Consider the following 20,956-nt stretch of genomic DNA (forward strand, 5'->3'; position numbering starts at 1 on the left):
CAAATCAAAGTACCAAGTATAAGCAAAACATTATCTGCACAACCATTACCAATAATGTTTATTAAATCATGTTTTCAATCTTGTTTTAAACAAACTGTACCAGATCAGACTAAGTAAGAAATCAATAAAGTTCAATAAAAATACACTACACGTAACTGTATATAGTATTCTCAAACCCACACAATTGCAAATAATAGCATTGGACACAATGTTTATACACACTGTCTGAATGCGACTGAGTTCAGCAGAATTATCCAGTTGCAAATCCTACTGTATTCCGTCATTTACTGTTATTTACTGTGATATATTTTATTGCTCGAGTGTTCGTGCTCGGTTTCGGTCTCGCACAAGCTTTGAATTCGAAAGCTCAGGTTCGCACGAGCACAAGCTTTTTACGTTTTTTTTTTACATTTTTCTACAACCCAAGCATTGGTTTATTTAAGTTATCATAAGTAACAAAACAGCGTTATTTTTCTGCATTGGATTTCAAGATATTGTCTTAGTTTTAATAAACTTAATTTACTATACAATTCGAAAACAATTCTTTCGTGTTGTTAGTTTAAGCCAGTTCCTACCGCATAGCACATGATTATAGCAATTGATTGCATTGCTAGTCCACAAATAGGTAACTATTTTTAATCTGATTGATGTCATTATAGTGCTTTTAATGTTATTTTTCGTACTAAAATCGCATCGTTATGACGAGTCTGTTATATTGTTATAATGTTGTATTCGCAACAATACAAAGCACTTTCATGTAAGGTTCAAGTTGTATTTTACATGTTTTGCTCCACTGTCATCGTTGGCAGATTTTTGATACACCAACGACATTATCAAATTTTTGTGCAGTTGGTAAGGAGGACATACCTTTATTTTCTAAATTGATCGATTATGAGGGGCGTGGTCGTCATTTACCTACTTTTAGCAATATGTCAGTGCAATGTTGGAGTCACATCGGAAGAGTGTTCTGAGAGCCAACCTTGCCCATTTGTGGGTAAGTATTATAAACATATAAAATAGAACATGAATCTTCTCACAGTACAGTACACACTTGTTAAAGTACTGTTGCGTTATTTAATGTTATTTAAGTTTTGTAGACCAAATACTATCTTTGTGATATATTTTGTAATTGAAAAATTTCTTTCATGAACCACATAGGGGGCGATCCGTTCAACTTTTCTCGTTCGGGACCAATTTCGGATCTTGTGTCGTCTGATGGGTTTTTGGAAGTGGACTTGACTGTAGCAGTAAACCAGGTAGTTATAGAGTGGTTAACTTTGTTCAGAAGAACATACAATGGAGGCTTCCCGGGTCCAGTGTGGCGTTTTAAACCTGGTGACACAGTGATGGTAAATTTGGTAAGTGAGATATACGCAATCTCTATTGAGCAAACTTTTAATAAAAATATTTTTTTAATTTTTGTCTTTAAAAATAAAACCAAAAATTATGTTTTTTAAGATTATACAAAATAATATTTTCTTTTAAAAAAAAATCTATGATTTAGATAAATACATTGGAATATCCTGACAGCAATAACAGTTTTAATAAGCTAAGGTTGGCCAACACCACAAACTTGCATACGCATGGACTGCATATCAGTAGCGAGGTATGTACAGTATAGTTGAGAGCTCGTTTTTTTTCTGTTACGTTATTGATATTGTTTGACTTCTTTTATATTTACTACATGTAGCAACCTCAGGATGACGTTTTTATCCACGTAAACCCAGAGGAAACTTTCACTTATGAATACCAAATCGATTCACAACAACCAGCTGGTACCTATTGGTACCATCCTCATGTTCACGGAAGCACCTTGTTTCACGTAAATATCCCAACAAAGCAGCAGGAAAATCAAAATATCAGATTTTAGAGATATTTTTTTTACTTGTCATGCTTACGTTGCATCGGTGTATGATAAACAGCACATGTATATAAACTGTATTAGGTACACAGCGGGATGGCGGGCATGATCATCGTGGAAGATGATCCTGATCCCTCCATAACTCCTCAGCATCTCCTGGATGTCTCGTGCCCAGACAATTGTCATCATGAAGTGAGACTCCTGTTCCAACCGACTTTACTCTACGCCGATAATTACTTTCCAAGCTTTCCGTTTATCCAAGAGGATATTCACGACAACGTTTTATTTCAGTAAAGTTTTAGCTTTTTAAACTTGTATCGAATTGAACTTGATTGTATTAGTTATCAGCAACTGAAAAAAAGGATTGTTGTAATCTTTGTTTTAATCTTGTCGTTTTAATTATCAATAGAGTGTTCAACAAAGTTTACACGTACAAGGTTTTAAGTAAAATATGATCTGTATAGGATGAGCGACACATTAAAAGACTGCCTAAAAAACAATGGGGTTGATTATTTTACCACCAACGGACAACTTTGGCCCGAAATAACTTTTCAAGCTGGTCAAGTGAAAAGATTCAGGTAGAAAACGTATGAGTAACAGGTGTGCAGTAAATAAAATGATTAAGATTAATTAAACTAATATTAAAAAAAGATTAAACAAGAGTTGAAAATGTTAAAGGTTACTTATTCTTTTCTAGTTTTCTGTATCTTTACCGAATAAAAAATAAAAATAAATAGCTTTACCGATTAAGAAATAAAAATGAAACCGATTGTTGAAGTTCCAATATACATTAATGTGACTTATGGTCAAAAAGTCAAGTTTCTTTTTGTATAGGATGGTTAACGCCGGTGGCAATGCTGTGCTTATTCCTCAAATTACGGACACTAACGGCACTATTGCTGAAGGGTGTACTGTTTACCAAATTGCATTGGATGGAATTTATTTTGATTCGGCAACACCTCCACGACTTGGTAAAACAATGCTTGTTCCATCGGCAAAAAGTGACTGGCTGGTAGTCTGCAACATCCCTGGAACCTACGAAGTTCGTAAATTAGAAAGTTGTTGATTATAATGTTGTCCTACCTGACACAAGTGTAGGACGAGTACAGTGAAAAATTTCAAAATTTTTTTGGTAAAGTTAGGGATGTTATTTTAGTTATGTTAGTAGAAAAGGGGAAGTCACCCATGATGAGCCTAAAAAGAGACAACGGAATGAATTTTTTAAATCACAAAGTTAACTTTTGTTTTTAGTCACTTATTACCAGTATTAAGAAGAGAACTTTTGTATTTTCTGAACGAAGTATTGGGTCCAATTTTTTCATTCTACGGTGCATTTATTCATTATCATAATACACGATGAGTTATGAAATAACTTTAAAATTATCATTTGAAATCATTAGCTGAGATCAGAAAAATCACCTGATGACGATGTATCAATGGGAGGTATGTCGCAATACCAAGGCAAGCTCCTGACTATAAAAATCAATGGAACACAAATCTCAACTGTCATACCGATATCGCTTCCCGCAAAACAATCTTTTGTGTCTGATTTTCGAAACCTGACGGAAGACGAAGTGAGACAAAAACGAATAATTCTTTATAAAATGTGCTTTTATTCAAGCATTTTTGAAAAATCATTCATCAAATTTAAAAAAAACAACAAAGTTAAAAATCACCTCTAAAAAATCATTTCAAAAAATTTGTTCTTCTTTAGGTAACTGGACGATTTGTTATCGAAGTTGGACCAGATTTGACGTTGAACAGGGAAAGATTTCAGTCGAAAACAAATTTTAGGTATAGTAAACTTTTATAATAGTCTATGTTATTTGTTTATATCCTGAATGTTTTTCTTTGCAATAACTTCTGAAATAAGCTTTTAAATGTAGTTTAGTATTTAATTTTCACCTCTTTATTTGAACATTTGCTCTTACCAAAAAGAAGGTATGTGCCCGAAACCAGTCAGCTTTAAAAAAGGTTATGTGTTTATCTACATGCAGTTGTATTGCTTTTAGTAAACTCTTGGTACTCGAAAACCATTTGAACATCACCCTATACTCTATAAAATCACACAAGTGCATAAATGCACAATCACCGGCAGCAGAGTGACCTGTACCAATTGTCAAACTTCTTTTGATTTTTTAATTGTTATAGATTTGTGGCGAGCTTAAACACTGTTCAGGAATGGTACATCATCAATACTGCTTCGTTTCCCCATCCAATTCATATTCACGTGAATAATTTTCAGGTAGTCTATAAAGATTTTTTATAGTATAATGTTTTTTTTTTAATTGTAATTTTGCTTTATAGTTAATTTCAAAAAGTTGCAATTATGTCTTACATGATTTCGTTATCGTTCAATTAACGATCTAGACAACGAGTATAGACATATGTGCACATCTATACACATATGCAGAAAAATAACATGGTTGTGTAAATAAAGCAAGTTTCGCTTAAGGTTCAGGACAATTTACCAGATGTTTCGTTGCTTCTTTAATGACATCTCGGGCTTTTTTGTAGGTTTTCAAAACATTTCTTGTAATAAAAAAAATGTCAGGTCATCAGTTACAATAACTACACTGGACCAATTGGAGCCACCGTGATGGGCAACAAAGTATTTTTTAATCAGAATAAACAACAATGTGATCGCCAGTACGAAAACTTCCCCAAAAGTGAGCTCATGGAAGCACGTTTTTATACGCTTTATATCAAAGTGGTATTTTCAGAAGTCGGTCGAGAAAAATCAAACGATTTTGCAAAATATCTGTCCATTCCACAATCTACATTGTAGCTCATAAATATAATTGCGTGTCAATTTGTTTCAGGCGAACAGGCTATGTTACCTGATTATGATTATAACCAATGGTTGAAGTATCGAGGCCATGCGCAGCGCTGGAGAGATATGGAAAGTCATCCTAATGGAACTTTGGGCTATTCACCAAGTGGAATTTTCCAGGACGTAATTCTTGTCCCACCGTTTAGTAATATTACGGTAAGAATATTTCGCATATTATTTGCCGTTTGCTTCCATTTATAAAATTCTGTATTTTCATGTTGTTATAATCGAGTTTTGTAAAATTATCCTCCTAATTAATTATTTTGATACTATTAATATTTTGCATACTTCGCAATGAAGATTCGATTCCAAACGGATCGTTTTATTGGTACCGTGGTCATTCACTGTCATATTCTATATCACGAAGATCACGGTATGATGATGGTTACAAAGATCGTACCAGCCGGTAAGATATTTTACTGAAAAAATTATCATAGCAGATCAGACCTAATTAACAGAAGTTGTTTTGGGTGTTGTTGCTTCTAATTTTCGAAATCAAATTTAGAATTATATAATCACCAAATTATATTCAAAATACCTGTATGGCTTGAATAATTCTATCAAAGCAATAAGGTATCAAAACTATATGTTGTAAACATATAGCAAAATACGATATTGATTTTATTCCATCCCTTGATTTTCGTGTTGCAATAGTTGTAGTTTTGTTTTTATGTTTATTTCATTCGTTTGATCGACTTAATATGCGTTTCTACCACGTTCCTTTCTACCGCATTTGTAACGAATTGATTAAAATTTTCAAGGGGCCAATACTACTGGCGCACACATTAAGTCCGGCGATGCTTATCCAGGGCAGTGCAGCAAATGCGACCCGTTTCCATTCAACGAGGTTGTTGGAGAATGCTCAGGATCAAGGAGGAAACATTTCAACATCATCATCTTGGTGACAGGTGTCCTGACCACCTTTATTCTTTTCATTGTCACTGAATAACATTAAATGTATACAGTGATGTGCATTCTTGTGCTTATGAACATTTGTTAGTGAGCCCTCTGAATTGTTCGATTAAAAATCGCTCGCAAGCACTTTATAGTTGTTACCTTTTTCTGCTGTTTTCTTATATCCTTGGAAAATTTGTTGTAAATAACCAAAAATATTACTTCTTTGTATTCGTTATATTTACGTTAATTAATAATGCTGGTATATAGCCTACAGCGATGTATATAGCTAAATTAATGTTTGTTGCAAGGACAGAAAGCTGTCTGCATGATATTCTGGGGAGGAATAGTTCTAAATAGAATTTATTAATATTCACTATAGCTGTATTTATTAAGTCTTCCATAAGTATTCACGGCCGAGAATGGTAGGTTTAAATTTTGTTTCGGATATCTTTATAAATTATTGGCAGATTATCGAAAAAGTATGTTGGGGGAAAATTTTCTAAATGCGTTTCTACCGAAAATAAAATTCTTTGCGCGCCACCCTTATTAGTATATAGGATATTGTAAAACAAGAGATATATAAACAAAATTTATTTAAACAATTAATTTACTAAGCAGTTTTTACCAAAAGTGACACATTTTGACACAGTGACACACACATTCCACCAAGTTCGGCCATCATTGAGATCTAAAGAAACGTGGGCGAAAAATTTTAACAAGATTTTGTCCCAGAAAAACATAAGAAACCTCACTAATATTTTCCAAAGGCTTATAAGCTTTCCGCGATTTTTTCGTTTTTGCTATAAACTTGCTTACATGTATGCATGGTTATTATTTTTACTGACTTTTGATGAAACCTGGGTTGCCAATTGCTATGATGTAGCCAATGGATTGACAAAAGAAAGCACAATTCATCTTGTAACCGTGCTTAAGCGTGAACAATGAAAAGAGTTTGGAAAAAACTCGTGAAGAAACAAAGGAAAGTTGGTTGGGATCGTTAGGCGAACCGGGTAATTAAATTAGAAAGATGAAACTGCTTTTTAATCAAAATATGTTGAATAAATTTTTGCAGCCCAACAAATCAATGCATTCCTAATATAATTTGTTGAGAGCTGTAATTGTCATTCTTGTAATGCAGTCACCAGTCCACCGCGGTTTCAAATGCAAGCGAAACGTTGAGTTTGAGTCTTCATTATACGCTAAACATCTGACATGTTATGGCCAGTACACGCAGGCCTGAGTGCACGAACCGTAGTTCTACTCCAATTGCTTTTCACAGGCTTCCGAAAACTTCCTTAAAAGACGCTGTTTAAGGTTCTTTGTTTTATTTGGATAGTATTCTTTACTGCAGTCAAACAGTGATTCTATTTTTGAGAAAAGGATAATCCCAGAATTTGCCAGAAAGAACAAAGACAGTTATTAGGCACTTAGAAATTTTTCGTTAACACCACTGGAAAGACTAAACTAATTGCTAAACAGTTGGTAAAAAAATTAAGATTAGATATGCTGTAACTTTCTAGAATAACAGATCAAAGTATAAGGTATGATGACTAAGGAAAAGGTTTTGCTTTTTGCAACATTTTTCAGCGGCTTCTTGTGTTTGCTTTATCCCTTTTTCTTTAGTGCTCTTACAAAAACAAAAAATCATCATGCCATCCCAACATGCGCATGAAGAAACGAAAGGAATGGAGCCCGTAACATCTTGCTTGGTTCGGAAACTATGCCGGATGAAAATAAAGACTGTTTGCGAGAGCATACGGAGTGACTAAAACATTTTAACGAACCGTGAACCCGCAAACCCAGCAAACATGTACGTTATTAGAAACATATAAGATATAAAAATTTATACTGCATACGTTATCCCGTGAGTTGAATGCAAAATATAAACACTTACGTCATAATGTTGAAGATCGGAACAAAACTGATAACGGTACGACATGTTTTGTTTTGTCAACTATCTGGTAGTTACAAATGGAACCAATCGTCCACACTTGTTTTTCTACCACGTTTGAGCTGCAGCGTTTTTTCGGTCTACTGTGATTACACCATTAAATGTGTAACAATGCCAGAGGATATCGAATATTTACAAAACTACCTTAATAATTCACAACAACATAGAAGAGTATTATTGCAGTGCCTTGTCCTGACAACCCTTTGATGGACGTGGCGGTGCCGGCGATGAAACTTCGAAACAAGGGTGTCCTGGTAAAGTTTTAAATAAGCATGCAAGCAACGACCTGAATTTATTGTGCACTTAAGCCGCAACGCGTAGTGTTGCGTCATAGGCTTCCGTATTATACAGGCTGAGTTTTGTAACCTATAAACATTTTTACCAGTCAATTTCTCACGTGGTAACAGAACTCTCTACATACAGTATACAATTTTCAGATATTTGCGCTTGGAGTTCAGTCCTCGCGTGGTAAACTTGAGGTCGACCAGCTTGAAAGCATATAGTCGGCGTGAAGAATCATCTCTTTGTATTCCGCGAAGGTTTTGCCAGTTTGACCGAGGACTTTGCAATGGAACTTTCTGATGCTGTTTGTCATGACCCCTTCTATGATGAACCCGAGCACCGATAGTGGAGAAATTTTGAGCACATTGGTCTTATCTGGCGGTTTTCCAAATGTCAATTTCTTGTTTTTCTGTCTGGCTCGCATAATCAGTAACTTGAATGTAAATTAACTGTAAATTCGTCAACACGCTTCTTTCGTTAATATTTAACAAGCAGTAACATTTCGCGATGGGAGCATTTAAAATCTTTCCAATAATTGAAAATGTACAACTTTCGAGTTCCGCGTAAAAACTCCTTTGCAGTGGTAAGTCGCGAACTTTCTTGATGTGTCGTCACTTTTCCCATGAGCGCGTTGCAATATTTTTCACATATTACGGCGAAGCAATCATGAACTTCACGCTGGCGTGTAGTTGCTTGCGACAAGTGCATGAAGAACAAGGTGTGCAAATAGACGAGTGGTTGCAAATAGTAGCGGAGCCGGAGTTTTCGTTCAAATACATAAACGTTTGCTTTTATCCGTATGCTCTGCTCGCCGCTAGAGTAAGTAAGACGTCACGACGAAGAATGACGAAGAAAATGACCTCACTACAAGCACAATAGAAAAAATGTAATGAAAAGAACAAACAAAGAACATTTTAATGGATTTAATTTAATTTCTTAACTGAATGTGCCTTTAACTCGAATCCTCAACAAACGATGTAGGCTATAATAAGTATAAACAGTCGTGCAAGCAGAAAAAATTGAAATCATATTGTTTAAATGTGGAAGTTTGTGATTAGCAGCTTTGGAAAATTGGTTGATTAATGGAACATTCGCATATTACGCTGAAGCTTTATTGCACAGCGTGAGTTTATCTCCGGTGTAAACAGTTGCGGGAATGTAACGTTAGAATTAACCAGGTTAAAATGAAAGAGATTTCAAAAGAACTATTTTGTTTTGTTGTATTTTCCACCTTCGATGTTCATATCAAAAATGTCCATTCACAATCATCCTTTTTGCGCTTAGTTGGGAAGCGATGGAAACCAACGGGAACGCGTAAAAGCAATAACACCAAAATATAAAACTCCTTTCTGCAAGAGATACCGGTCCGAGGATTTTGTTGTTAAGAATCTTACATGTATGGATTATTCTGGCATTGTGCGTTGCCATTGCGGATCCGAGTGAAAATAGAATTTGACTTTAAACTTTACGGAGAAGTTGATCGCTCTTCATACAAAGCATTCTACTTATCTCTTCAGAAATTTTGAATTAAATTGTCGAAAAGAGTTTAGAAGCAAAACCGATTTACGGATGGAACAAAATCAGATCATCTATCATCTGGATCAGTCGTCATCAGAGACAACTTCACAGTCGTTAAGAGTAATCTGAGCTATTTCCAACAAAGTTCACGTGATTTGTAAGCATCAGTTGTTGATGACATTTGTAAACATTGCCTGATCGTTAATGACGTAACACCTATCATTATGAAGCAGCAGCCAAAGACAGAGCATCAGGTTTGACTTTGGAGAAAGCTAAAATATTTCAAAACATTTTAAAGGTTAACTGCTAATTTTAATCTAATAAATTGGAACTTTTACTTCGTCATTCTTTTATCTCATTTATAAATCAGCGCCATTTGTGCAGCTCCGCTTCATCGTCTAGCGGACATTTTCCTTAGCAAATACGGTGTATATAGGCACTGTCATTCTGATGCTCGAATAATTCGTCGTAATTGGTTTTCATTTAATGTTAGCAAGAGTATTTCAATACTTTGGAAACTCGGAAACCATTTCGTTGTTCCGCTCGAAACAGTTTCAAACGTTTCAGTTCAATCGTAATTCACAACAATATACTATATTATTGTGTAGGGCTGTGGCATTGTTAAGCAATAGGAGAGCTTGTCGCAAATTTTCTAGCAAGAAGCTGGCACCTTTTTGCTTCGAGTCAACCTTGGAGCAAGTTTCGCGCTTATTTCATCAGCTGAGGAATTTGCGCGAGATTTCTCGAATCTTCACTGCGCGTGTTCGATCCACAATTTCATTCTTTTACCTCGTGTAGTTGAGGTGGTTGGTTGGTGGTTATGAGCAGTTTAGGATTTACAATACAATGGATGCAATACAATGGATTTATAATAAAGTGAAGTTCAGTTTGGTGAGACTGGTTTGAAGTAACAGCTTGTCTATGCTGATTTGAAACGTCACTGCTTGGCTTAAGGCCCATATTTGTTGGCCGATTTGTCTGACTTGTTTAATAACAATAAATTTTTGGTCAGGACTGCAAGTTGTATTTTGTTTGATGCTGAAACACAGCTCGCGCTTGTTGTTGAGTTTGGTATTTGTTTGACCTTTGTTGTATATTTCGATCGTCTGGTTGTTAACCTTTGTTCCTGCTTTGTTGCAACTGCTCTCTGCGCGCGCATTAGCGTCTTGGTCTCGTTGTTGCGTTTTTGCGCTTTGACGTTTGTTCAGTTTGTGTTAAAGAGTATTTTTGGAGCCTGTATATTGGTTGATTTTTTTGGATTTTTTATTGAGCTTTTTTTTTGTTGGAGTTTATTGATTTATTTTGTCCTGGCCATGCAGTGACCTTAAGTTTAAATATGTTCAGTTTCTCTGGATTCTGTTCAAAATTTGAGCTCGAGATATCTGGCATCTGGTGTTTCAGGAGAATTTGTACCCCCAAAGCTGATCTGAAATCTGCAAATCTGAACATTTCTTGCTGTGAACTGAACATGTCAAGATTTGTACCAGAACTACAGTATACGTAGGCAGCATAGAAACTTACAAATCTGCTTTGGCTTTGTTCAGTTCAGTAAGATTGTGTTGGGGGTGTATTTTAAGCTTTATTGAACATTACGGTCACGTTGCAAAAAGTTCGCCTTTTTCAGATGACGCAAGTGGTGACGTGTAAACATGACGTCTATTCTACGACGGCAATAATATTTGCAAGGTATGTTGTAAATATTTCTAGGAATTTTTCTATTTCATAAAAGTTCCAGGGTCTCAATAATTGCCAACAATACAATTATGATGTCATTGGAGGCCAAGTTTGGGTAATGATTGTGTCCTCCCCATCGCCCCTTTGTGGGTCGTCACCATCCTACGATAATTTATAGTTCAGGTGAGTTCGTTTTATTGCTGAAAATTAAACTTAAATTTTTTCATACTCTTTTCCCAAGATATTTCTTCCATCAGCTGAAGATTCTACTTTGAAGTTCCAAGTCTTCTAGTCACTTTCATCTACTTCCGTGCAACAAGTAACTAATAGTGGTTACACCCATAGTAAGTGGTAATGTAATGTCTTTCTTGGGCCCGTATCTAATTCTCACCATGTTAAATATCGCTTTTCCCGAGAATCGGTGTTGATATTTGTTTATTTTCATTCCTGGTTTTAATTTCTTGCAGGTCATTTCCCTGATAGTTTCTCGTATAAACCAAACATTTTCACGTTTCACGTTTCCCAAGCATTGTGACATCTTACACAAGCTTCAAGACGTACATATACAAGACGTACAAGACTTCAAAACAGTAATGAAATTATTAGACACATAGCTACGATTAAAAGCTACTTCAAAGTTTTAGCAAGTGTATTCGATCGTCAACTAATAATAACAATATTGTTTCAGACTCTTTGCCAACATTCAATTCCACTTCAATAACTTCGATAGCGTTTGTTCAATATCAAGAAGCTGGCGGTGCGGCCTCAACCCAGCTATAGCTCGCCATCGGTAGGTCTCGTTTGAGCAACTAGTTTCCTGAATTAAACTAATGAATTGCTGGTGTCAAGCTATTAATCATGGGTGATGGCTTGGCTGTGTAAGGATGGGTTGACCCTTCTGTTACTTTTAAGGTCTCATGGAAGTCCAACCACCAATCAACCAACCAACCAAAGCAATATTTAGTGGCAGGGCTTTATAATGTTAGGAGCGTGCTGGTAACCAACGAGGGACGATGAGAAGAAGTAGCGATGAGACAAACACGGAAGAGAGAGAAAGCTTCCGACTACAAGTTGCCGGCGCGCCAGTGCATCGTAGGTTACGGTTCAGGCGGCATTACCATCGCACATTGCGCCCCTGGTGTAGAAATGTTAAACGATGTAGTGCAGCAAAAAGGGACATTATGTTATCAGACTAATATAACTTCTATAAGAATTCATTAAATTCACCTCTATGAAAGACAGGGACATTTCGTATTTTTGTATTTTTGTGTGTTTCTACTTCCTTCCTTCCTTCTCTTTTTCTATTATTTTTGTCTTTGGTAGAGGGCGTCAATGCAAATGCGATGGTAATTTTTTTTCAGTTAGGGTATATCCCAAATGTACCTGAAGCAGTAAAGTTTGGAAGATCCGAGGTAAATTTTCAAATATCTTGTTTGCTTAGGCCCTTTATATGTTGCATAGTTTACAATGATATTATTTTTGTTACAATTATTTTGCTAATAATTGTGGGTGTTAACATAATAGCAATAATAATATGGAGCAGATTAACTATTGCTTATTTTGATACCCGTTACATTTACATTTTACCATAAATGCAAAGACAATTTTTAACATATTTTCATTAAAGCTGTTTTGCGATTTAACGAAAGGACATATCTAAAACCAGTAACAAATTTACTGGGATTACCTTATATAGGCCTACAATTAGATAGTGGAGGTGCTGGATTCGATGGCATAATGACTTTCTCTATCTCTTAAAATTGATGGGATTTTTGTTGTGTATTGTTTTATCGCTTGTCTTATTCTCTCATAGTCTTGAATCAGTGAGTTCTTCTGTCTTAAATTGTTGTGTTTTATCGTCGGGAGGGTGCAGGACCCGATGCAGCACTGGGTTCGCCAAGCCCAAAGCGATCCAGTGTCCCCGGCCCAAATTAAGAACATTTTGCCCTCGCGCCCCTATACTACCCTGCATTCTCATAACCCTATCCTAGGGGGACAAAGTGCCGTGTAGAATAGGGTAGGGACCTCCGACATTTCGCGCCTCCCCTAGATGGCGGCACTCAATATAACAAGTAGGTCCGACGGGGCATTAAGCCACAGACACAAACAATTCGACGCTTATGGAGTTTGTTGTGGGTCCTCAGATAAAATAGTGCTCTTAGGGTGCAGCTCGCTTAGGTTATCCAGCACTATTTTATTTCAATCTTGCGAATAAACTTTTAGGGTTTTTGTTTTCGGAACCACACAATTCTATTTAGTTATTCCCATTGTGTTCATCGACTCCAGTGCAGTTATATTTCTATTTTTTATAAATACTGTATCTTATTTTAGGCATAAGACTCTATACTTTCCTTTATTCTGGCACTCCAACCTAATGCAGCGGTTGGATCGGTGCCCTCGCGCGCAACACAACCTAAAACAAACACAATCTTAAAGATGATTCACATACTGTATGGCCGGTTTGAGTTACCGGTGTTGGTTTCAACTATTTTTTTTCTTCAGGTTATCAGGTAAAGTATTACTAAGTAAAACAATCCTAGGTTGACCGCACTTCGGTCTTGTTGACTGAATTTTCAGTCAAATAAAATTGAAACAACAACAATAGGCCACAACATCTAACGCGACCATATGCCTTCTCTTAATGCCTTGTATAAAATTCTCACACCACACCACACCGCGCGATACCGGCTAGGTCCCTCCAACATTTCTTAGATGAGGTAGGGTCATGACTTGTTTTGGGTTTGCCTTTTCCTCCATAGAAAAGTTTTAAAAAATTTTTTCTTGGGTCCCCAAATGCTTGTTTGCCCAACCTCGTTGTTTCATTTTGCGCGATTGCGGCGGTTATTTACAGGTTACAGGTAATTATATGAAATGAAACAACGATCAACGGTTGGGCGGATTCCCCTTGGCTTTAAGAGAAGGAGATCGCATCGTAACGTACCAAATCCTATACTAAAAAAGTATAAAGTATAAAACATATAATATATACAAAAGTAGAATTCGGTATTTGTTTTTTTACAACGGTCTTTATCCTGCTTCTCTACACCCATCGGTAGCGAAGTGGGGGATTCTCCCCGTTCCTAAAGAACCGTTCCGACGACTGCCACCTTGACGCGGTGGAACGGCTTCAAAAACTAAGAGCAGTCGACTTTTTGGCAACATCGCCAAACGCTTTCAATTTTAAGCTTTTACCAGCATTAATCGTTTAGATTTTTTACGAATTTTTAACGTTGGCGTTATAGCAGGCCTACATCAGCTTTAATTCTATGGCTTCGTACTTTTAATCAAGATTTTGTTCTATATTTTTTTCAGCCAAAAGAAGTCGTCTTTTGATCCTGTGCCTAAGACGTACGCTCAAGCTTCTCTGATGGAACGACGACAACATGACTTTCTATAACAGTGTTCAATGTTATCTATGCAATGTTTATAGTATACCATTGCTGTGTTTTTAGTTCTCACATCATGTCACTGCATTGCACGTCACACTGCATATTACGTCACAAATCCTTGGCATGTTCCATTCTAAATGGTCTTAATTTCTGACTGATGGTCCTTGGCTCTTAATGGTTACAGGTTCTGGCTAATCTTGTATACTAACCTCGTTACCATCGGTTAAAAGATCACATTAACTTAATTCTTACAATAAAATACACAAACTATACAAAAAACAGAAATTCTATACAAAATTCTAGAAGTAATGAACCGTACAACTGCATGATACATAATAAAATTGAAATCGTCAACAAACCGCAATCGATTTCGCCACACGGCTGATTGGTGACTGGAAACAGGTTAAAGGTCATTTCCAAATATTTCCGCACAAAACAATATAAATAATTAATTGGTTGGAATTAAATCACTGGAAAACATTATTGGTTATTAACATTATTATTACAAAGCCTCACGGTAACCTAATTGTTTTAATAAAATATATAAAATACACAATGCTAATGCAATATAAATGAAACAAACAACATGATACATAACAAAGTGACACTTGTCACTTGTTAAAAACCGCAATCGAAACCAATTGATGATTGATGATTGGAAACAGATTGATGGTCATTTCCAATTCTTTCCTGTGTTCTGGAGTCCCAATGACGGGCACTGTAATATGATAAAATAATATATTAGCTCGTAAAAATACTCGTACGGTTTAAGTGTTTCCGAACTTGTGGCCGCAAAACAGTATCATTGGTTCAATATAATAAAATATAATGTAGTAAAATTCTAATATATAATTGTGTAACAATATAAATATAACAAATCGATTAGTTGCGGTGGCAACAAAGTTCGTAGCAAATCGTTCGATTTTCGACCATGATTATTTGCTGGTATGCTGATGAAACCATGACTTGTGATTTGGCATTTTTGCTGAAACAAACATCTCGTCAACTTAACTTGCCCGCTATCGTCCGCAAAATAATACCATTATTCGTGCACGTTTTAAACCTAGTAAATAAATAATAAATTTGTAGTAACCGCCTGATGATTGGCTGATAACGAGCTTTCATCAGTGACACTGCGCGTCACTTTGTGAGTAATGGTGGGATTGGAAAACATATCTATCGAAAACATATAAACAATATTTAGCAATTTGGGAGTATAACAGCTTAGTGCTGGAAGCTTTATTAATAAAACATTGGAACCCGCGTCTTTATAAATGGCACGGCTTATTAATAAGTTACAATTAAGTTTGTCATACTATTTTCTGTTGTCATCATATTTATTTTGCATCTATTGCGCTAATTTCTGTTTCATTGTATTCAGTTTTACATTTACTGTGTAGATTTTGTATGTTTTGTGTGTGGGTTATATTAATTGATAATGTTATGGTTTAACTTGTGAATTTCGCTCTAAAATCAGTAAAGTTTCCAACCTGACTGCTTAAAAAGTGAGAAATTTATTGTGAAGAAGAAAACCTTGACACATGTGTTTCAAGAATCGGTTTCTTAGAATGAGTCAACTGTCACAACATATATAAACAAAAAACAACCGTGTCAAAGCAGATCCCAATAGCCCTAAAATGTAGTGCAAGCACACACTGTCCGAATAGGATTTCGAATAGTAGGTTTCGCGTTCGATTCCTTTCCACGCTGGGTATGTTTTTGTCCATTTAAATCTGTAGAATGTACTGAAATTAACGGCATTGACAGAAGCCGGTTTGTAGCTCAGGCCTTACCTCCTCGTCGTTCAATAGGTCACGAGTTCGATTCCTTGACAGTCATGTTTCCTTTTAATAGTTAAAAAAATTCCTTTGAAAGTTTTAATATCATTAACGTGTAGGCTACCCATCAAAAGGTCGCATATGCCAGTAGTGTCTAATTGCTTGTAAGCGTATTTTTATTCTTCAAGAATGTAGCTGTGGGTTCATTTTACCATGAATGCACCATTAAAAATGTAATAATACAGACACAATGTGATGTACCAAAACCAATGCCCTGATCCAATGATATAGATTATATAGATTATAGACGGTCAGCTCATGGGTGAATAAAACGCAATGCAGGGAGGAGAATTCTGGTCAACTGCCCCAAGTCACCTACGTTCCTGGAACTGATGCTCCTGCTAGGACGGGTTCAATTGGGTTATGGGGCGGTGCAGTGGGGAGAATTTTTTGGATCGTCTATTCCGAAACACACATGTTTGCAATTTAAGGCAAAACAAAAACAATGAATCTATAGCAGGGTCGTACAAATTCTGCCTTCTTGCATCAAGACATAACATGTGATGTTATTGCATGTATACTTTTCGTTGTGGTCGAGTGTGCTGGTACTACCTTTTAAAAATGACGACTCTATGGCGCAACGGTAGCGCGACTGACCACAAATCAGAAAGTGGCGTGTTCAAATCTTAAGCGGGCACTTGATATTTTATCTCAGTTTTTTGGTACTGACGAACGGTTCCTGGACGACTCAACCTACAAGTCGTTGTTTACATCAGTGCAAATGTTCTGGAATCGATTTTTAAAGTCTTGAACTTAATTTATTTTCAATTTTGTCACCTGGTGAAGATATGAGTGTTGATTAAGGACGCTCGTTAGACGATTTGTAGCTCGCGATAGGAATCGCAGGATTCGGTGCGAAGAATCCTGGATTCAGATCCCCCTGCAGTGGAATGGTTGTATCCTTATTTTTTCGAACTGATGCATGTACATTGGTCACATTTGTTACATCACATCGTTTACATGAGTTAATTCGTAGCTCATGTGACTCGAAACTGCACTCGGTGCTGGAGGTTCCATGTTCGATTCCCGGCGTTAAGCTCTTAAGCCACTCATGCGTGAATAAAACATAAGCAGCCTGGTCCACGGTCACAAGTGTAACGTAATTCCGACTGATAATAACCTTCGAAACTGGAACTGAGTCAGCAAAGTGAAAATATGTATTTAACATGATCGTGTAAACTTAGCTTTCTGACATCACGACATAATGTGTGTAATGATTACATGTATACCTTTGCATCATTTATCTTGGTACAATGTTTGTCAACATGATGACTACGTGGCTGAACAGTAGCACGTCCGACTCCAGATGATAAGATTTCGAGTTCAAATCACGTCCTAGTCACTTATCCTTTTCTATGATATTGATGAACGGTTTCAGGTGAATTCGATTTCTGTACAGTCGAGGAAGATACTTCTAGAACAATTAAACTCAGGATGACCCAACCAACATCTGTGGATTGAAACCTTGGACTCAATTATCCTTGGTTTCATCTTACGTTGGTTGAGTTCCAGAGTTGAATCGACCGTGAGTTGAAATGAATGTTATCCTGACGAACAAAGGGTTAAACGTAGAGCAGGAGCAAGGCATGCATACTTCACAGAACTGATCGCGCCTTCCGTCATTGACATCGGTGCAAAGGTTCTTGCTTTGATTCCTCACAAACTTCAACTTATTTTTTTTAACTGATGTGATGGTATCTGTGCTAACAAATGTCGATTAGGCCAGACACGTTGTAGCTTGCGACGTTTATCACAGAAATCGGAGAAAAAGTTACCGAGTTCAGGTCTCTGTGGAGCCATATGACCTGTGTCTTTCCCTTTTCAAAATTTAACAACTGATGCATCGTCGTTGGTTATGTTTGTTACACCACATCCTATACGTGTGCAACTTGATAGCTCGTGTGCTTGGACACTGCACTCGGTGCTAGAGGTTCCAGGTTCGATCCCCAGCTATGGTAGAAAAGAATGCAATACAGGGAGGTGAAAAACAACTTAACAGGATGTAGAACCGAAGGTCCTGCAAGAATGGGGAGGGACGAGGGGATTCGATTCAGTGGGTGTACACTGCTTTTTTATTTGAGTGTTTTCGAAAAATATATATTTGAAATTATAAGCAAAATAAATTCCTGTGTATAGCTCTTTTGGATAAAATTTGCCTGCTAGCATGGAGGTAGCGGGTTCGATACCCAGCTAGTGCAGCAGATGCAGTAAAATTATTTATGGCGCCTTTCAGTCATAAAAACGTCCACTAGATGGCCACCATACGAAACATATCCCGTCCAGCCGACCTTAATCTAAAAGGTGCCTACTCGCTAGCTGATTGGCTTGGGTTAACAGGGCCTTTCGTAAACTAGACAACGATCCTGCGGATCCACCGATCACCGTTTCTACTGATGCCGCTACGACCTTAATTGAATACGTCGGCTAAAATTAGCACGCCTGTAGGCTACATGTTTCTGAACCTATCTTGGCTGCCAGCACTGCCTTTTCCCCTCAACCTAATATGTGTCCATGTACAAGCCCGATAAAAAAGGACTAGTTGTTGACTGCCTAGCCCTAAAGTCTCAAACTAACTGGACCAGAGAAAACTTAAACGCGCTACATCGATCGCAACACCACTGTGCATTAACATCCCTTCACAGTGGAGTAGGTGGAGGAGCATCGAGAAACAGACCAATGTCTGAGCACGACAAGAAGAAATCCGAAAAAGGTGTGACGTTGTTTTGCAAATAATTTTGAAATAACTACTGTGATGAAACGGAACAGGGGAAATTAATGAGCAAACAAAAACATGCCGGAAGCAAAACACAAAGTTTTCCACCGATGCACGAGCTTAAACAATTGACAACTCTCGAGGAGCTGAAAAGTGCCGTGGCAACAACAGTTACTAGAAAAGCTTGTAACAACCGTAGAGATATCTCTTTGGTGAGCGTTGTTGGCGAAGTTATTGCCAGAGTACAATTTGAACGTTTATAAATCTTAGCAGACAGTTTTTATCCCGAATCATAAGGCGACTTTATAGAAACAGGTCATCAATTGACTTTATTTTCTCTATCCGACTAACCCGGAAAAGTATCGAGAACAAGGGCGGCCCATCGTGCTCATTAGACCCTTAACTGACGGCACGAAAGTTTGTGTACAACTAAAGGATACATTTTAGAGAACTTTGCCTAAGTGTACAAGCGGCCTTACACTCATGAATGATTTTGCAAACAAATGTGGGAGGTTCTCAATGGTCATCAGCGCCAACACTGATGCGCAGCATCTGCCACAAAATCGTAACGAAATCAAACAACCTAGTAAATGAGAAGTCTTACATATACGTGACGGAAGAGAAAGTTGAACGCTTTAAGGTCAAACACCAAAAAATGCCATAAAATCTTTGTTTGTTTCATTATACAGTGAATTTACTAAAACACTGTTTACTCGAAAAATCCTCCATGGGGCTCACTGAAATTTTGCATGTCAATTTAGTGTTCTTTGAACTGCCATTCCATAAAATGCCATTAAAAAAAAACAAAATAACAGAGGCCCAAAATAAACACTAGAATTTTTGGTCTAAAAAACCCAATTTTAGCTACTTTCATGCTAAGTTTTAGCCAAATTCTGTACGCGAGCTGACATATTGAAGCACGCCAACTGCTAGGGTAATTCCCAGGCTAGAAAACAACACCAACCATGCTTCCTTCTGATTGGTCTAAACATTTTTTTAAAGCCCTACGTAGGACGTCCAACAAATTCATAGAGATCTTAGATTTAGGTATTTGACACCTTAATAGGCGCTGTCTGCGACGCAGTTAAGGAGTCACATGGCGCACCAAGATCAGGAACAGCAGTGTGACCGAGCGCACTGGCTGCAGCTCTCTACCCTATCACATGAAAGCACGCTAGCTCGAAATGCTAAGGCAAGGTCGCGGACGTCCCTATGTCGGAATTTCAAAGAACATCTCTCACAGTGAAATCATCTCTAGATCCAGACCCATTGGTCGACCTCTCCTGCGTTTCAACCACAAGGTGAAGCAGGATACGAAGCAGCTCCACCAAACCAATATGTACGACATCCAGGTCAGCAAACGACAAGCTTGAAAAAAAATTGAACAGCGTTTTGTAGCGTGGCTAAACCTCATAAACATGGAAAATTTCTTGAAAACTCCAAAACACTATTAGTATTGAGTGATTCGGTGTCCATTAGAGGCCCACGATATATTTCAAACGGCTTAAACGTGTCTTTAATCTTGTTAAATGGACCGCAAAAAAATAACTGACTATTTCACTCTCAGCCGAACTCGAAATAGGTCACGCAGCCAGTCTTCGAAGCTGCTTTGATTTTACTGGGTATTTGATTTAGTCTAAAAAACATATATAGTTAGGTTTAGTTATCAACAGTATATGATAAAACATTGAAGTTTAATTTAACGTGAGGTATGGAAAGGTAATTATGAATGTACGATGTTTTCGTTGAAATAGCGACAGCTCAAAAATTAACACCAAAAGTAGTTGAAATTTCATGAATACATTATAATGTATTGTAATGTATATAATCATTGGAGAACTTCCCTAAGTACATGAACAAAGCTGATCCACTACAAAAAACAAAGTTTAATTATGTGAACTGTAATAAACAATTCTACAGTTTGCTACAGCCCCTTAATTCTGAGAATTAGCTGCATAAGAATGAAAACTTTGTTCCGCTGGAAGACAGAACCTTTGTAG

At 37.0% G+C, this 20,956-nt stretch overlaps 1 protein-coding gene across 1 annotated transcript; it reads left to right on the forward strand.

Moving 5' to 3' along the window:
• Window positions 1–891: 891 nt before the first annotated feature.
• LOC143470766 (multicopper oxidase mco-like) lies at window positions 892–5,643 on the forward strand. Its single transcript, XM_076969037.1, has 14 exons — window positions 892–994; window positions 1,159–1,358; window positions 1,505–1,606; window positions 1,691–1,822; window positions 1,946–2,151; window positions 2,326–2,439; window positions 2,696–2,903; window positions 3,262–3,435; window positions 3,576–3,655; window positions 4,013–4,106; window positions 4,416–4,530; window positions 4,684–4,850; window positions 4,995–5,100; window positions 5,456–5,643. Exons 1-14 carry the CDS (start codon window positions 892–894, stop codon window positions 5,641–5,643), a joined length of 1,989 nt encoding a protein of 662 aa, XP_076825152.1.
• Window positions 5,644–20,956: the final 15,313 nt, after the last annotated feature.

This window comes from Clavelina lepadiformis, chromosome 9 (genome assembly GCF_947623445.1).
Source record: "Clavelina lepadiformis chromosome 9, kaClaLepa1.1, whole genome shotgun sequence".
NCBI classification, from domain to species: Eukaryota; Metazoa; Chordata; class Ascidiacea; order Aplousobranchia; family Clavelinidae; genus Clavelina; species Clavelina lepadiformis.